This window comes from Tachypleus tridentatus, chromosome 10, assembly GCF_004210375.1.
Source record: "Tachypleus tridentatus isolate NWPU-2018 chromosome 10, ASM421037v1, whole genome shotgun sequence".
NCBI lineage: Eukaryota > Metazoa > Arthropoda > Merostomata > Xiphosura > Limulidae > Tachypleus > Tachypleus tridentatus.
This window is the reverse complement of record NC_134834.1, coordinates 186,485,245-186,504,138: the sequence shown is the minus strand read 5'-3', so window position 1 is coordinate 186,504,138 and position 18,894 is coordinate 186,485,245. Positions and strand designations below refer to the sequence as shown.

Genomic DNA, 18,894 nt, shown 5'->3' with positions numbered 1-18,894 from the left:
TTAGAAAACTGGTTAGAAAAAAAACGACAAAGTTTAAGCTTTTTTTCTCAGGCTTATGAAGCGTTTTTTTGTTGTTAGATAGGTATTTAAAATTAGTTAAGAAATGTTTGTTTCCTTGTTCTATCACAGAGTTATATAGTGGGCTATCTGCGCTGTACCCACTACGGGAATCGAACCCGTAATTAGAAAGTTATAAACTCTTCAAGCTTCACGCTGAGCCACAAGCAGATCAGTAAAACAATATCCCTTTGTGTTTTCTTTCTTTAAGTATAATATAATAAGAAAACAAAGAGTGTAGATCAGTGGAATAACAATTGATTGCACAGCGGATAATCGAACCTCATATTTTAGGTCGCTTAAAATATATGATATTTGATAAAATATATTGTAGTAACTTTCTGCTTTGTTTGTCATTTTATAAGTGTATCTAAAATAATGATGCTTGTTTTACGTGATTGTATTTTCATAACTGCTTGGAAAAAAGTGGTGAAAGACATTATTTTTCTTTCTTTCTTTTAAGTCGTAAAACAGTCATTTGAGATAAGTTAATACTATTTAATTTTATTCCTGACCCGGCATGGCCAAGCGTGTTAAGGCGTGCGATTCGTAATCTGAGGGTCGCGGGCTCGCATCCCCGTCGCGCCAAACATGCTCGCCCTTTCAGCCGTGAGGGCGTTATAATGTGACGGTCAATCCCACTATTCGTTAGTAAAAGAGTAGCCCAAGAGTTGGCGGTTGGTTGTGATGACTAGCTGCCTTCTCTCTAGTCTTACATTGCTAAATTAGGGAAGGCTATCACCGATAGCCCTCGAGTAGCTTTGTGCGAAATTCAAAAACAAACAAAATTTTATTCCGTTTATTTCGGTTTCCCACCGTCAGGGGGAAAATTATTCTAACGTGTCTGTTTCATTGTTAATTTCATTTACCTAATCCACCCGGCAGGACGTTGCTGTGGTGGCTGAGATTAATTACCATGACACCATTAGAAATGTGTATTAGTAAATCACACCCTGAATGAATTAATCATTAAACGCTTGTAGCACACATACACTATTTTGTGGTAGCAGTAAAACTACTGTGTAAAGGGATGTCGCGTTGACAATCGATTAATTCACGAGAGGTTTCTTGGAGAAGAGACATGTATTTATTATGACCCTTCTTAATAACGAAGGTTACAAAAACACATTAAAACTTACATTCATATCAATCTTTGATTGTAACTGTTTCCGGCCTTCTGATACATTAGGCATTACTTTAGTTCTGTAAAAAAACATTATTATGAATAATTTATTGACTTAATATAATGTAATTATGTAATATAATATAATAGTATAATGTAAATATATGATATAATAATATAATGTAATTATATTAAGACATTTTAATATATGTCTTATATTAAGACAGTTTTCAGCGGATAAAAAGTCGTAGTTACAATTAACATGACCTCAGTTCTTGCTGTAGAAATATAGACGTCGCTAAGTTATCGGTTTAATATCCGCATTGCATACAGTATATTACGGTGTGTTCCAAGATCTGTTTGTCTGGTTTAATGGTAAGACTTATCGTTTGTAAACACACACACACACACATGTAAAAAGTTACTAATATTCATGGCGGCAAGTCCGTGGGCGTATACGTTTAAAAACGTGATTCAATAACTGTGATGGACACGGTGAAGATAACCTTAGTTTTGTGCTTAAGAAAAAAACATTTGTTTTTTATAATTGTAAACTTAAAGTGTTATTCTATCTTAACTTTAAACTGGACAATTTTCCAGATTTGTTTAAACACGAAAAGCAATGTTACTCACCTGTTACCTGTAACAACCATCTATCCAGTTATGTTTATTAACTTTGACGTTAATAGATATTGCTTATAGAAATAGGGTTAAAAATCTATGGTAATATGTGCAGCGTTGGATGATTTTGTTCATTTAAACGTATTTTTTCAAAGTTTTATAGCTTTGTTTAAATAACAACAGAAACTCGCGCAGGAATTTAAAACGTGGGTCCTGAAACAGAGGAAATCTAAATGGGTTTCAAAGACCTCTTTTTTTTTTCCTTCTAAATAAACTACTCATGAGTGTATTTCGAAAACAAAAGTCATATACATGTTCCAAAAACATTGACGATCTCAAATGGATTAAACTTTGTGGTTTCCGGGGACTATGGAATCCTCTCTTCCTTTCCCTTGCGCGCGCCAGTGAAAAAACCTCCAGGTTTTTGGTGACTCAAGGACCAATCTACTTAGCTTCATAAGCTATTGAAGTTGTTAACCTTGCTGAATTGTTGTCAGAACGTTAGTACTTGAACCAATATCTGACCGGGCCAAGGCCGACTGGCTGTGAACATGTGTTCGTCTTATCAGACCACTAGCTCAGAGAAGCAACAAATTATTTAAATGTTTATAAGCCTTCAGATGAGGCCTTCCAACTGTTGATATTGACGTTTCGCGATTAAAATGTCCTCTGCTTCCGCTAATAAATCTCTTGGTGGGAGAAAAATCGGGTCAAGGTACAGATCTCTCATGGTACACATCCATGCCTGATCATTCTGATTGAAAGTGGTGAATATGGAAATTTCATTCCGTTTTTCTCAGCTTTATATCTTACACACTTGGTTCGAAGTGATAAGTTGTGGCTTGATAAAGTCTTTGCGCGCGAACACTCAAAGATTTCGTTCGTATTTCCATGTCAGACGTTGAATTTTGCTTTATTTTGAATTTTGCTCAAAGCTACACAAGAGCTATCTGCGCTAGCCGTCCCTAATTTGGCAGTGTAAGACTAGAAGTAATGCAGCTAGTCATCACCACCCACCGCCAATTCTTAGGCTAATCTTTTGCCAACGAATATTGGGATTGACCGTAACATTATAACACACCCACGGCTGAAAGGGCGAGCACAGTTTGGTGTGATAGAGATTCGAACCTGCGACCCTCAGATTACGAGGCGAGTACCTTAACCACCTGGCCATGCCGGGCCTCTTTTCTTTGAAACGATGTGAAACCTCTCTTCGTATCTGTTAGATTTTCAGTTCATTTGTTTGAATTAAACCAAATCAAGCCATGAATTTTAACGTCTTCAGTTCGTAAACGACCGCAGTATACTTGTGTTGTTGTTCGTGTTAGTTGAGTTTGGCTTGTTCGTTACCTATCTATCAGCCATTTCATTTGAAAATGCAAATAGAAATTCAAAGAATCGTGATTATACCTATTGAAAATGCTTCTAATTCGATTCCAGACAAGCTTTGCTAAAAAAAAACCCTCAGAAATACTTGTTAACATTACAAACTGCCCTCCAGTGGCACAGAGGCACATCTGCGGACTTACAACGCTAGAAACCAGGTTTCGATACCTGTGGTGGACAGAGCACAGATATTCCATTACTCAGCTTTGCGCTTAACAACAGAAACACAAGTAGACATAAAAAAACCTAAAAGATTGTTAAATTTTATCGCTACCGCCACCTAATAATAAGTTATGACAGATCAGGAAAAAAAGTGCATTTAAGAAATGCACACTCATGAAAAGAGTAAGGAAGATTTCTTTGTTTGTTTTTTAATTTCGCACAAAGCTACTCGAGGGCTATCTGTGCTAGCCGTCCCTAATTTAGCAGTGTAAGACTAAAGGAAAGACAGCTAGTCATCACCGCCAACTCTTGGGCTACTCTTTTCCCAACGAATAGTGGGATTGATCGTCACATTATAACGCCCCCACGGCTGAAAGGGCGAACATGTTTGGCGCGACGGGGATGCGAACCCGCGACCCTCAGATTACGAGTCGCACGCCTTAACACGCTTGGCTATGCCGGGCTGAGTTGGGAAGGAAAAGGGGAAGTACCTGGGAAAGATAAAGGGTGGGCATGTGATAAACACACACTTCGTGGTAAAATGTGGGTGTATTTGAATTTCAAGATCAGTCCAAGGCAGTCTTCTTCTGGTGACATGAACACCTCCCTATGTAAGGCGTTAGAAAAACGACGAGTTAATAGAACCACAGTAACACTTCACAACTTTTAATTATTCTAAAAAAATCAATCCCAGAACTTATGTCCGGATATCGATGTTGTGACACATTGTACACCTCCCGATTATTAATTGGTTTACTATCATCAATAATAAGTGATTTTGAATAAATTTTTATTCACTAGGAACCTAATCATACACTGAGACAAGTTGCAAAAAATAAATCTGACACTACACGACTAGTAACAAACTAGTGATTATAATATCTAACAACAATACTGAACAAACGTGACACTATATGACTAGTAACAAATTAGTGATTATATCTAACAACGATACTGAACAAACGTGACACTACATGACTAGTAACAAACTAGTGATTATAATATCTAACAACAATACTGAACAAACGTGATACTACATGACTGGTAACTGGCTAGTGATTACAATATCTAACAAGAATACTTGTCAAACGTGACACTACGTGACTAGTAAGAAACTAATGATTATAATATCTGACAACAGTGAACAAACCTGACACCCTAGGACTAGTAACAAACTAGTGATTATAATATCTAGCAACATTAGTGAACAAATCTGACACTACATGACAGTTATTTGAATATCCAAGGGGTGTATTATTACCACGCGACATTGACCTATTTAAAGACGTAGAAATTCGCTGACAAGAGTAAGTGACCAAGTAACCCACTTTCTGCTGCTACTGGCACTTCGACCTCATGTCGCTCAATTTTTGTACCGCCCGTATCAGAAACTGTTTCAAGTCAGTATCCTTGCCACGTGGATGTAGCTACTATATGTTTACGGAAGAAGCCGACTAAAGCTAGTACTCTGGATAAATAAATAGCAGGGCTGAGCGTGGCATAGTGGTTAAAATTCGCGTTCCGTTACTGCACGCACAAAGCTACACACTTTGGAAACGTGAGCGCGTTATAAGAGTGACAGTTAAATCCAAATATACACTTAGATCGGCCCCAAGATTAGAGGGAAGGCTTTTGATCACCAGCTCCAAATGCCTACTTCTGTGTAGTCTAATTGAAAAGTGGGATTCGCTCGCCACTCTTATAACGCACCCAGGGTCCAATTTGCAAAACTCGATTTCGTGACGACAGTACTCATAACCATGAGTACTCGGATTCAAAGTGTAGATACTACACACATGGCTACACTCGAGTCATAAGCAAATGAAGAAAGTAATCGTGTCGAAAACAAATCGTTGTGATATTTTTAGTTGATGTATTTCATCAGTAATTCAATATTTTCCTTATGGGGCACACAGGTCAAACGGCCAAGTGAGAGACCACAAGGTTCAGGTGTTGCTGTCCCTAATTTCGTGATACTGACGAGAGGGGTGGCGACTGGACATCACCATCCACGGCTACTTTTAAAACGAATAAGAAGACTGGTTGTCACTATTGTAACACGCTCACAAATGGAAGCATGTTTTGCAACGTTAAATGTTAAAACAGTAGTAAATGATCATTATAGTAATAAACTAATGTTGTAGAGAAACATTTAGTCTGTTTGCGATCCTCAAATCCCACAACGTGAAAGTGTTCCATCTCTGTTTGAATCCCATGAGATAGCATAGCACTACAATATTTCTGTCCAGAATCCCAAGATATTGGACAGCAACAAAAAATGTCCCCGGATTGAATCCCACAACATTAAAAGAACCCCCCCTCAAAAAAAAAAAAAAACAAACAACAACTAATCCCGATTCGAATCACCACAGTATGACAGAGTATCACTGATAGTCCAACTTTGGGCATGATGTTAGGTAAAATACGGAGCCTAGCTTTATACTGTGCTGCCCCCTATTCAGAAGACTTGTACAATTATTCGAGATTCGGATCTTCAGGTTTAGATACGTAATATATATCTTTAACAACTTTTCTTTTCATGTCGAAAAGATGCTTTTATTTTGTTACAGAAGCAACCTTATATATAACGAAAATAACAGAACTCATACCATTAAACCCTTGCTAATGAAAATGTTCCATTAAGCGAAAACACTGCCTTATTCATGTTGTTTGATTAATCCAGGTCTACACAATAATTTATCTGTCAACCACGGAGAATCGAACCTAATTTTTATTGTGTAGGTTTGAAAACTGACCGTTGACACCCCAAAGACCTTGTACGTTGTATTTGTGTGACACATACATCTTGTTTGCTAAGGTAATGTTGCGGCTCCCTAATTACATTATATTTTGAATGTTAAAGACTGGACATGGAAACCACTTACTACTATTTCTGTCAGTTCTTGAACAGTGGCCAGGTACCAGAGGATTGGAACTTAGTTAATGGCACTCCTCTTTCCAAGGCAGGTGACAAAATTATCCTAATAATTATAGACCTATTAGTGTTACATCAGTTCTGGGATAAGATTTGGAAAGCCTGTTAAAAGATGTATTGTAAGGTCACTTAATAAAGTTTAAAATGTTATTGGATAATCATTATGGTTGCACTAAAGGAAAACCTTGCCTAATAAATTATATATTTAAAAATGGCTGGTATGGGTAGAGAAAGCACTGGTAGAGGAGCAAACAACGTTTCGACCTTCATCGGTCATCTTCAGGTTCATAAAGAAAGGAAGGGTTATTAACCGGTAGCTGACCACATGTTTGAAGGCAGTTGTGTAATTGAGTGTAGGAATGTAGAGGGCGTGCTTAGATGTTGGATACGTTTATTAATATAGGTATAAAGGTGTTCCTTTGTATTGGTTTATTTTGGGCTTGAGTTGTTGTATAAGTAAGGCTTCTTTAATTTTACGTTTGTTTATGTATGTTGAACGATACACAATTTAAAACAGGAATCCACCGAAAAATTACCCATACTGGACTATACATTCCTTGGGACTCAGCACATGAAACAAAACAAAAACTCAACATACTAAGAAACCAAATAAACACAGCCATAAAACTATGCTCGCCAGATAAAATTAACGACGAATTAGACAAAATAAAACAATACTTCATCAACACCAATTAGTTTCCTCCCCAAACCGTAGAAAATATTATACGCACACACCTAGACAGAAAGCAAAATCAACTAACAAAAGTAAATATATCCCACGATTTAAAAAATCACAAAACCATATACTGCTGCATACCATATATTCCCAACATCAGCAGAAAAATAACCAACATTTGGCAAAAACTAGTAACAAACTATGACATTCAAGTTAATACCAAATTTATTCAAAAACCAGGCACAAAACTGAGGTCTATACTATGTAAAAACTACACTGACAAACACGACACCAACATTATTTATAAAATACAGTGTGATAACTGTCATGACTTCTACATTGGAGAATTTGTTTGTTTTGTGAATTTCGCACAAAGCTACTCGAGGGCTATCTGTGCTAGCCGTCCCTAATTTTGCAGTGTAAGACTAGAGGGAAGGCAGCTAGTCATCACCACCCATCGCCAACTCTTAGGCTACTCTTTTACCAACGAATAGTGGGATTGACCGCACATTATAACGCCCCCACGGCTGAAAGGGCGAGCATGTTTGGCGCGACGGGGATCCGAACCCGCGACCCTCAGATTACGAGTCGCACGTCTTAACACGCTTGGCCATGCCGGGCCCACACTGGAGAAACAAGTAGAAAAATGAAAACCAGATTCAAAGAACACAAAAAGCTACCTTCACACGTTTTCGAACACTGCAAATCAAATACACACAACATAACCATAGAAACACCCAAATACCAAATAAAGAAACAAACATAAATGTAAAATTAAAGATATCTTACTTACACCACAACTCAAGCCCAAAATAAACCAGTACACAGGAACACCTTTATACCTATATATTAATAAATATATCCAACATCTAGGCACGCCCTCTACATTCCTACACTCAATTACACAACCGCCTTCAAACATGTGGTCAGCTACTGGTCAGTAACCCTATCTTTCTTTGTGAACCTAACGATGACCGAAGAAGGTTGAAACGTTGTTCGCTCCTCTGTAAGTACCTTCTCTATCCATACCAGCCATTTCTAAATATATAATTTTCTCTACAAGTGGGTTTTCTCGTCATCATGAATTTTTATTTCATCGCTTGCCTGACAAATCTTTTTACATTCTTTGGAAAAGTTATTGGTTATGTAGACGAAGACAAAGGTGTAGATTTGGTGTATCTGGATTTTCAGGAAGTGTTTAACAAAGTGTCAGGTAAAGAGCTTGTAAAAACAATTGTATCTAAAGGTATTGGAGATAAGTTAGGAAATATGATAGCAGAGTGGCTGGATGGAAGAAAGCAGAGGGTTGTTACAAATAGAGTTCAGTCAACCCGGATTAATGTTACAAATGGGGTACCTCAGGACTCAGTATTAGGATCTTTGCTCCTTTTGATTTACATCAATGGCACAGATTAAGGAATGGCCAATAAATTATTTAAATTTGCTGATGATGTTAAGGTCTTGGATGTTGCTGACTCTGAAGAGGATGCTCCTGATTTGGATCATTTAGTGAGGTGGACAAATAAATAGTGGATGGGTTTTAATAATAATATATGGAAAAATATTGCACTTTTTTGTTCAATAAATTGGATGTAAATAACCTTAACTCTGTCACAAAAGAAAGGGATATTGGTGTAACAGTCAACCAGTCTGTAAAGCCATCCAAGCAGTATGGAGTTGCTAATGGTAGGGTAAAAAGGACTTTAGGTTGTATCTACAGAAATACTGAACACAAGTCTGAAGAAGTTATTATTTCATTGTATAGGCTTAGGCCACATTTGTTGAATATTGTGTTCGTTCTTCGTCTTCTTACATATGGAAAAGCATTGAATTGGTGGAAAGGGTTGAGAAGAGAGATACTAAAATGATATCTGGGATGGAGGGGTTGTCATATGAGGAAAGGGTGGAAGCTCTGATATTATTTTTAGAAAAAAAAATAAGAGTTAGGGGAATCTAATTGAATTGCTTGAGATTATAAAGGGAATCAATGCTGTTCATACATCAAGTTTTCCATATTTAACAGTACGAGTAGGGGACACAACATACATTTTGGCACGGAAGTCATTTTCAGCTAAGTTTGGTTTGTTTTGAATTTTGCGTGAAGCTACACGAGGGCTATCTGCGCTAGCCGTCCCTAATTTAACAGTGTGAGACTAGAGGGAATGCAGTTAGTCATCACCACCCACCGTCAACTCTTTCGCCAACGAATAGTGAGATTGACCGTCACATTATAACACCCCCACGGCTAAAAGTACGAGCATGTTTGGTGTGATGGGGATTCGAACCCGTGACCCTCGGATTACGAGTCGAGTGCCTTAACCACCTGGCCATCTTCAGCTAAGACAGTTTTATTTTTCTAACAGGATGGTTGGCATTTGCATGTTGTGGAGGCATTGAAAACGAGGCAAAAATATAAGTACCCATATATACTCTTCAAAAAAAGAAACGCAAAAGGGATATTTTTGTTATTTTAAAGAGAAATATATGTAATAACGTTACAAGCTCAGAGTATGTGATGTTACACGTGTTAAGGCACTGATTGTCAGACCAAAATGACAATAAAAGTTGTGCACTTTGAAAACGGAGGAAAACATCGGATTTTTCGCCAAAACGCATGCGTGTCCAATAAATTTGTTTGAGAGATCTGCATGTTCTGCAAGTGCAACATGTGCAAAATCCCTATAAAAGTGACGGGTTCTCAGTTTCCATAGCTCAGTGTTAAGCCACCAATACGCAATACAGTTACGCCAAGACTGACTGAAGCACAACGCCATTGGTCGCTTGGAAGCAAGCGAATCTCGATCAGATGTTGCCAGAGCTGTGAATGTCCACCCAAGCACCATCACAAGGCTATGGAATCGTCACCAACAACATGGATCAACTCGTGACCGTCCACGATCTGGCAGACTTCGTGTGACCACGCCCGCACAAGATCGCTACATCCGGTTACGTCACCTTCGGGATAGGACCACCACTGCGACGTCTACTGCCTCAACCATACCAGGGCTGCGTAGGATTTCCGATCAGACCGTACGCAACCGTCGACGAGATTCTTAGGCCCCATGTGCAACCCATCATGGTGAACGTCAACGACGTTTTTCAACATGACAACGCCCGTCCTCACACAGCCAACTACCACTGTCTTCTTGAGACACCACAACATCAACGTTCTTCCCTGGCCCTCCAGATCACCAGATTTAAACCCCATCGAACATCTTTGGGACGAGTTGGACCGACGTTTGCGACGGCGACAACCTCAACCGCAGACTCTACCTCAGCTTGCAGCAGCTTTGCAGGCTGAGTGGACAGCCATTCCACAGGATGTGATTCGTCATCTCATCGCTTCCATGGGCAGGAGATGCCAAGCAGTTATTGATGCTCACGGGGGGCATACTCGTTATTGACGTTGAGTGACGTTAAACTTCACCTAGTAAGCGTGGAATTCGCCTTTGCAGACTTTGGATGTTCAGCAGTGAAAGTTTCACACATGCCATACAGAACTACCCGGAATAAACTTGTTCACAATTTGTCTCAAATTTTGCCTTTTGCGTTTCTTTTTTTGAAGAGTATATTTTTTTTTTAGAAAATATTTACTTTCAGATAAAGTCAACGCTACGTCTCAAACCTTTCGTATACTTTTTTTGTAATTGCATTTTCACTTTAACTATTTTGTTTTGTATCTTTTGAAGATTCCTCCTTCCTGCCTTTCTAAATTAACAGTTTCTTTGTTAATATTGTACATAATTATTATTTTGTGGTAATATAATAATATTATTTCCACGAAAGAGTAAACTGCCATAAAGTACCAGGTTCATGTGATCAAACAAACACAATAAATACTTCATTTTCAGGTGATCAAATTTCCACAGTGATCGCTTCTTTTTAGATAATTTTGTTCAGGTCTTTCTTTCTTTCTTGTTAAGCTGAGGGAGCTTTATGAGCAATCTGAGGGTCACAGGTTCGAATTTCCGTTCCACCAAACAGGCTCGCTCTCCTAGCAGTGGAAACGTTATAATGTGACGGTAAATCCCAATATTCGTTCGTAAAAGAGAAGCCCAAAAGTCATGGTAATAACTAGCTGCCTTCCCTGCAGCTTTGCGCGAGATTCTGAAACAAACTATTATTTAACAAATATGAACTCGATTTAATTTCGGAAAATGTTATTTTGATTAAATTTTATGTCTGAAATTATGTCGTTTTTCAGAAATTAATAGTCTATCTGAACCTAGACATTATTGTTATATTAAAATAAGGAGTTATATTATTTTATTTTCATACAGATAACAAAACTATGGGCTATAATTTAAAAACAACAACAATATTGGTTCATACGTTTTGACATTCCTCTATGGAACACTTGTATAAGATAAAGACTTTTCAAATGTATGACTCTTTCTTCAAAAGTTTCTAGTGTTGTTACTGTATAAAAATATCCATCAAAGTTCGCATATATTTCATAAAATTGTCTGAGGCTTTTGTATTCCCGAAAAAAAAAAAGTTTTGTTTCTTAGTGATTAAGCGCAAAAGCTACACGGTGGGCTATTTGTACTCTGCCCACTACAGGTATCGTAACCCGGTTTCTAGCGGCTTAAGTCTGCAAATATACCGCTAAATATTTTTATCACAGGTTATTGTTTTCTTCAAAGAAAATTATGTATTGGATAGGGCTTTTTAAAAATAAAATTTTAATGACATGATTCTAATTTTTAAGCCTAGTTTTTATGAAGCTTTTTCTCTATTTTTGATTTCGTTTTACTCTTGCAAAGAAAATAAACAGTTAGGAACTTTCAATATTTTGTTAACTAAATTTGTGAAAGCTTTGCGTTTATTTCTTAAATTAGTATCTCCTTTCTCGCCCTTTCAGCCGTGGGAGCGTTATAATGTGCAGTCAATCCTACAATTACTTAGTTGGCGGTGATGACTAGCTGCCTTCCTTCCTTTCTTACACTGCTAAATCAGGGACTGCTAACGCAGACAGCACTCGAATAGATTTTTTTGCAAAATTCAACAAACAATTCTACGTCTAACTTTAAAAAAGATAAACTTACTTTAGAACTTCCTTGCTACTTTGTGGAACGACTCTCATTTCTAACACTGAAGTTTTTTTGTAATTCTTAACTGACTTATTAATTTATCAATCACAGTCATCTTCTACTCACTTTGTATTTTCGAAGATATCTTTTTGTCATAGGTTATAGTTTTCTTTAAAGCGAACCATCTTCCTAATAACGCTTAAGGCCATAGCCTTTTTTTTCAAACTATTTTTGGATCATAAACTATGATGTACTTTTATAGAAAACGTGTATATGGAGCGAGATTTTCAGAAATATGTTTTCTTCAAACCTCTGCGGTTGTTTATGGATATCTTAGCACTATAAGAAGAGGAGGCTCACAGATCAACCACCTGAGGACTTAAAATGGTACTCACCTTCAATTAGAATGCACCCATGACTTACAGAGCATGTTCCTTAAGGGAATCGATTCAGACCTTCGATTTGCAAATCGTTAGTCTAGTATCTTAATCACCAGGCCAACGAATCAAAAATAAATGTATCCAAAAGTTACTTTAAATATAGTAATAATAATACCGTTTTAACTTATTTTTCTAGTGGATCGTTCATTCGTGTGTTGTTGTTTTTTTTTATTTCGCGCAAAGCCACACGAGGGCTACCTCCGCTAGCCGTCCTTAATTTAGCAGTGTACCACTATAGGAAGGGCAGCTAGTCATCACCAACCACTCTGGGACTACTTTTTTTACCAACGAATAGTGAGATTCACCGTACATTATACTGTCCCTACGGCTGAAAGGGAGAGCACGTTTGGTGTGAGGGTGATTTGAACACGCGACCCTGAGATTACGAGTCGGTAGCCTTAATCACGTGGCCATGCTTTACCTCTGTTTTGTCGAGGAAAGTGTATTTTTCTGTTGAAATTATCTTTATAAAACATATTCTCAGTAATATTCAAAAATCACCATTGCTGATTATTAAACGTTTCATTTCATTGGGCCAAAATAATTACAACAATTGTAAATGATCGTAACAAAATATGTCGTTCCTTAAGCGTTAAACAAAGTACACCAAATATGAACAAGGCCATGCCTGAAGTAACTTTTAAATAAAGCTATTTGTTCAAATTCTCCAACGGTTATCAAGTTAAGCAGCCTGACAGGACTCCCCCAATGGCTCATCAATAAAACTAAAATTCTGTAACGCTAAAAGTCCGGTTTCGATGCTCCCGGTTGGTAGGGATTTGATAGCCAGCCCACTTTGAGTTTAAAAACTGATGGAACAATATGTTAATCTAATTATACTTGTCATATTATATTTGTAGTGTCTAAAAACGTACTAGGACTAATACTAGTGTCTTAAGACAATTATAATTGTAATTATCCTAGACAAAAAACACCACCTACCGTGAGCAACTGTTGGACTACTAGACAGAGAACACTACCTACCGTCAGTAACTCTTAGACTAATCTTTAACAAGGAACAGAGGGAACGATTGTCACGCTGTAACGCTGTTGCGACTGAAAGGGGCTTTTTCGGCGACGGGTTTCGATCTCATGACCCCGAAACTGCAAGTCAAACACCTAGACCCTGTAATTGTGGTAACAACTCACTCAACACATGTACCAGTAAAGAATATTTTATTTAAGAATCATCTTTACATGCGAAGAAAAAAACAAGTGAAAGAGAGAAGAAAGTAAATGAAAATTCCAATTTCGAAATTTATTAAGTTTTGAAAACCAGTCAGTAAAAGTAATATGATAGTTTGATCCTCTATTCATTTTAACTGCACTGTCTATAGTTTTTTGTTTCAGAGTTCACGAGATATAACGTGTTAACCGAGAAAAGAGATAATCATATTTCAGATAAAGGTAATTCAATAACGATAATATACTATTACACGCTGGCTAGTATTTTAAAACTTAACATAAAAAATCAGTTTCAGTTATGTATATCGATTTCAGTTAAACATAATACGAAATATAAAAAAAAGTTTCAAATTCCCAGAAAAAATAATTTTTAATTAAAACTTTTTATTTTAATTTCACTGACTAGATAGTTCGGACACGTGACACTAGGGTTACTGACAGAAACAACTTTTCTTCGCACATCAGCAAAGCTTTACGGTAATCCTATATTGCTGTCGTTAATCTGAAAAACCCTTCCACTCGAACATCTAACGTCAACAAGGCACTAAAGCGATGGGAAACTGGTCGTGACGTACAATACTAAACATATTAGAGAGCTTTGGAAATACATGATATTACAAACAAAACAGCGAGGGTGGTAAAGGAGATGAATAGATGGAAAAAGGAAACACAATAACTATTAAAGGCCTTTGTAATTATGGAGTCATATATAGTGAAATTACTAACTTTATTATTGTAAGACTGTAGTTTTAGGGAAATTTATATTTATCTAGTAAAACAGAAAACTTGTGTGAACACAGTTTTTTTTTTATGAATTACAGCGACCAAAGATAAATCCAAAAAACAAACTTACATTTCTTTTTACCATAAATACTGAATTAAAAGCTTTCAAACAGTTAATTATGAAGTATTTCCAGTGTTAACTTCCAGATCATATATAAATGTTTATAATTTAACACAGAATTATCTGAAGAATTAACCAAAATGGAATTATATCAACAAATTAAATCTGATTAAATCAAAGACATAAATAAATTTTATTTGTCCTATTTCAAACCCACGTGAAACTCGTATAAACAATGTACTTATTCTACATCCAGAACATAATGCAAGAGAACAGATTTGGGGGATGAACAACCAACCCCATGTTCTAAAATATCTAAATCTTGCACTACTTTCTGGTGCTTTTATAGCATACGCTGTTCGTAATCAATACACGTTCGTAAATCAACAAATCATACACACATAAAAAAAAAAAAAAAGACGAACAGCTTCCTCATTAATAATGTAGATGGCGCGAGCGTCAAACCTTCACCAGACAGACAAATCATTCAACGTAAAATAAGTTTGTTCGGAATTAAACACACAGTTACCCAATGGGCTATCCGTGCTCTTCTCAGTATGGGTATTGAAACCTGGTTTCTAACGCTGTAAATCCGCAGACGTGCCGCTATGCCACTGGAGAGATTTAAAATAAATAATCGACTTTCGTTCAGATCACATAAAATTCTTTGTGTTGAAAATAAGGTTCACATTTACTTGGAAAACGACACCTTCATTCTGTAGTGTTGGCTATGTCTATGGATATACTTGGCACTGCAGCTGTATCTCCTTCCACTTAGCACTATATATAATACACTTAGCACTGAAGTTCAATCACTGTCCATTTAGCACAAAACATGATATAGTAAACATTGCAGTTATATCTGTCTAGCTGACAAGGTTGTTAAGTGCTCGAGTCTTTTCATTTTATATACCTGAACCAAAGACTTTATTACATCAAAACTTGTACATACTTTTCACATAATATCCAGTTTGTACTTGGAAAAAAATGATAGAATTTGACTAACTGTGTATGAAATTGTAAGAAATTTTTGTAATTTTTTTGTATATTTTTTTAAAGAAACATTAACTTGATGAGTATTTATAGAATAGACAGCAACTGCTTGTTGTGGACACGCAAGTGTAGAGGACAACGTTTCGAAAGTCTTCCGTCTTCAAGACTTTCAAAATGTTGTCCTCTACATCTGTGTCTGCACAACAGGCAGTTGCCGTCCATTCTACAAAGTTTCATCATGAATACTCTGCTTAAACAACCTACCAAAGAAACAGTAGCTTCATATGCAACTTTGAAAAAAAAAATTAACATACAGCAAACAAATTGTAAATCAACACAGTAGATTAAAATATTACTTGGTGGGCTTCTATTAATCAACACAGTACATTAGAATATTACTTGGTGGGCTTCTATTAATCAACACAGTAGATTAGAATATTACTTGGTGGGCTTCTATTAATCAACACAGTAGATTAGAATATTACTTGGTTGGCTTCTATTAATCAACACAGTAGATTAGAATACTACTTGGTTGGCTTCTATTAATCAACACAGTAGATTAGAATATTACTTGGTTGGCTTCTATTAATCAACACAGTAGATTAGAATATTACTTGGTGGGGTTCTATTAATCAACACAGTAGATTAGAATATTACTTGGTGGGGTTCTATTAATCAACACAGTAGATTAGAATATTACTTGGTGGGCTTCTATTAATCAACACAGTAGATTAGAATATTACTTGGTTGGCTTCTATTAATCAACACAGTAGATTAGAATACTACTTGGTTGGCTTCTATTAATCAACACAGTAGATTAGAATACTACTTGGTTGGCTTCTATTAATCAACACAGTAGATTAGAATATTACTTGGTTGGCTTCTATTAATCAACACAGTAGATTAGAATATTACTTGGTGGGGTTCTATTAATCAACACAGTAGATTAGAATATTACTTGGTGGGGTTCTATTAATCAACACAGTAGATTAGAATATTACTTGGTGGGCTTCTATTAATCAACACAGTAGATTAGAATATTACTTGCTGGGCTTCTATTCCCTCATGATGAGTACACACAGACTTTTTAGTTGAAGCCATGATAATAAATTAATGGAACTTAAATAGCTCTCAAACTGAAATATTAGCTATTGTCTTACCTGACAGTATTAGTACATATACAGTTGCAATATCAAGATGACACGACTATCTTATTCAGATATATATATTTATAATCTCAGTCAAGAATACTGAAGATTTCTTTTTTAGTAATAAAACTCACAAAAAAAACCTTATATCAATAAATGTGAAATTGTTTATACAAAAGTACCATATATTTCAGTCATCACCTTACTTGTCAAACTGTTAAAGTAAAGGGTGAAAAAGCCTTGTGAATGACAAACAAAAGTAGTACCACGATTCACAACCTTCTTTAACATGTTAATATTGATGGGATTCTTCATTCAATACCATTCAAGGTAACTGCTTAAGCTGTTTTAAAAATATACTTGCTACAATGATAGGAAGTCTAGATAATACACTGTTTTGATTGTACCATTTAGTTTTTGTGAGATCTTCAGACACAATTTAATAACTCTAATTTGCAGCATTATGTGTTATGGTGTTATAATATATTACAAACACTCAGCTAATTTCCATTGCAGACATGTACAGTTTATCAAAGTAGGAATAACCAACACCTCAGGTGGAGCTAAGGTTATTGTCTCTCATTTAGAAAGGTTTTTTAATAATCAGTCAATGCATAGGGTTCTTCAAACCTCTTATTTCTCTTATTGTAATTATTTTTAGTTCAAAATTGTACAATAGAAAAAAAAATAAATATAAATTAATATATTTGCCATTCTCACCACAAATATTCAAGACAATTACTAAGTTATCATATGTCTGAGGGCAAGTGGGTATATTTTCATCAAAACACGTTACAAGATATGTTGAGTCATTCATAAGTTTGGTTTAGCAGCAGTTAATTCCTCTGAAAACTGCATGTTCTGAAAACATGTAGTTTGTCCAATATACCCTTTTGTAACAAGACAGCCAATAAAAAAATACTACTATAGCATGCAAAAATGAAATATGAATTATTTAAAACAATTAGAACATGCCGATACGCCTGGGCTTCAGAAACTGTCCACTAAAAACAGTTATTCTAAACAAATTACGAGTTAGTTATGGCACAAACTTCCACTACAAAATTAACACAGATAAAAACAATTGTTGTTCATAGTATCATAGTAGTACTGACAGTAGACAAAAAAACAATTGTTGTTCATAGTATCATAGCAGTACTGACAGTAGACAAAAAAACAATTGTTGTTCATAGTATCATAGTAGTACTGACAGTAGACAAAAAACAATTGTTGTTCAATAGTAGTACTGACAGTTTGTTCATAGTATCATAGTAGTACTGACAGTAGACAAAAAAACAATTGTTGTTCATAGTATCATAGTAGTACTGACAGTAGACAAAAAAACAATTGTTGTTCATAGTATCATAGTAGTACTGACAGTAGACAAAAAAACAATTGTTGTTCATAGTATCATAGTAGTACTGACAGTAGACAAAAAAACAATTGTTGTTCATAGTATCATAGCAGTACTGACAGTAGACAAAAAAACAATTGGCACTTCAACTCTTAACAACTGATATAAAAAATACTGACTATTATTAGGATACTGATTTGACTAAATATCTTAATGGAATAAAAGGTGCAAGAACCTGCTGGAAATTGGAAACAACTTTAAATACAGGCTGGTGCCTATTACAGCAGAAAAACATCTCCCTCTATTAAGCTAACCCACCTTAACAAGCATCATATGAGAACCAACAAGTCTTCCAATACTACAATGAAAAGAATGTAAGTCAATTATTTCCAGCTATCAATTGTCTAAATACAAAACTTTCTATCTATAAAAATGATTCATCTCATGAATAATTAAGTAGAGCAGGGTTCCCAACAACTACATGAGAGAGGTAACCGTGTTCCTTTATAGTATACATTAAATATAACCTATGAAGATTAGTTAAATAATAGTAACTATGCTCCCTCTATGTAATTCTAACATATAAGTAAACTATTTCACTTTTCAAAGTAAAAACAAAAACAAGATAAACTTATGCTTGCAAAAGTTCAGAATTCCCACCAGAAACACCATCTTCATGTTGAACAGAATTATTAACTCTAATATTTAACATCACAACCAAACTTATCCACTTTACTTTGCAAAAATCATTGGATTAAACAGATGGTTTTCAATGATGACAATTGAACCTACAGAATATAATTACATACTCAACAAATATTCTGTTAAAATTACCATCCAACAATGTTGGACTTCTCAGCAACATTGTTATGGTGATAATCTATTCAGAATTCCATCAGCAATCACTCCTCTAATACAGCAGTCCCCCAACGTATCG

At 35.8% G+C, this 18,894-nt stretch overlaps 1 protein-coding gene across 2 annotated transcripts in view; it reads right to left on the bottom strand.

Annotated features, from left to right (window-relative positions):
• The window catches only part of LOC143231138 (uncharacterized), a 28,140-nt gene extending 10,306 nt beyond the window's left edge, over positions 1 to 17,834 (bottom strand). Inside the window, exon 1 of one of the 2 annotated variants that reach the window (XR_013016793.1) lies at positions 13,376 to 17,834. Coding sequence is in view for 1 of the 2 variants with exons in the window: in XM_076465776.1 (XP_076321891.1) it covers positions 12,120 to 12,149 (30 nt within the window). In the remaining variant the exon portion in view is untranslated. Of the gene's footprint in view, positions 1 to 12,119; positions 12,313 to 13,375 lie in introns of those variants that run through there. The other variant, XM_076465776.1, reaches the window with a different exon arrangement.
• Positions 17,835 to 18,894: the final 1,060 nt, after the last annotated feature.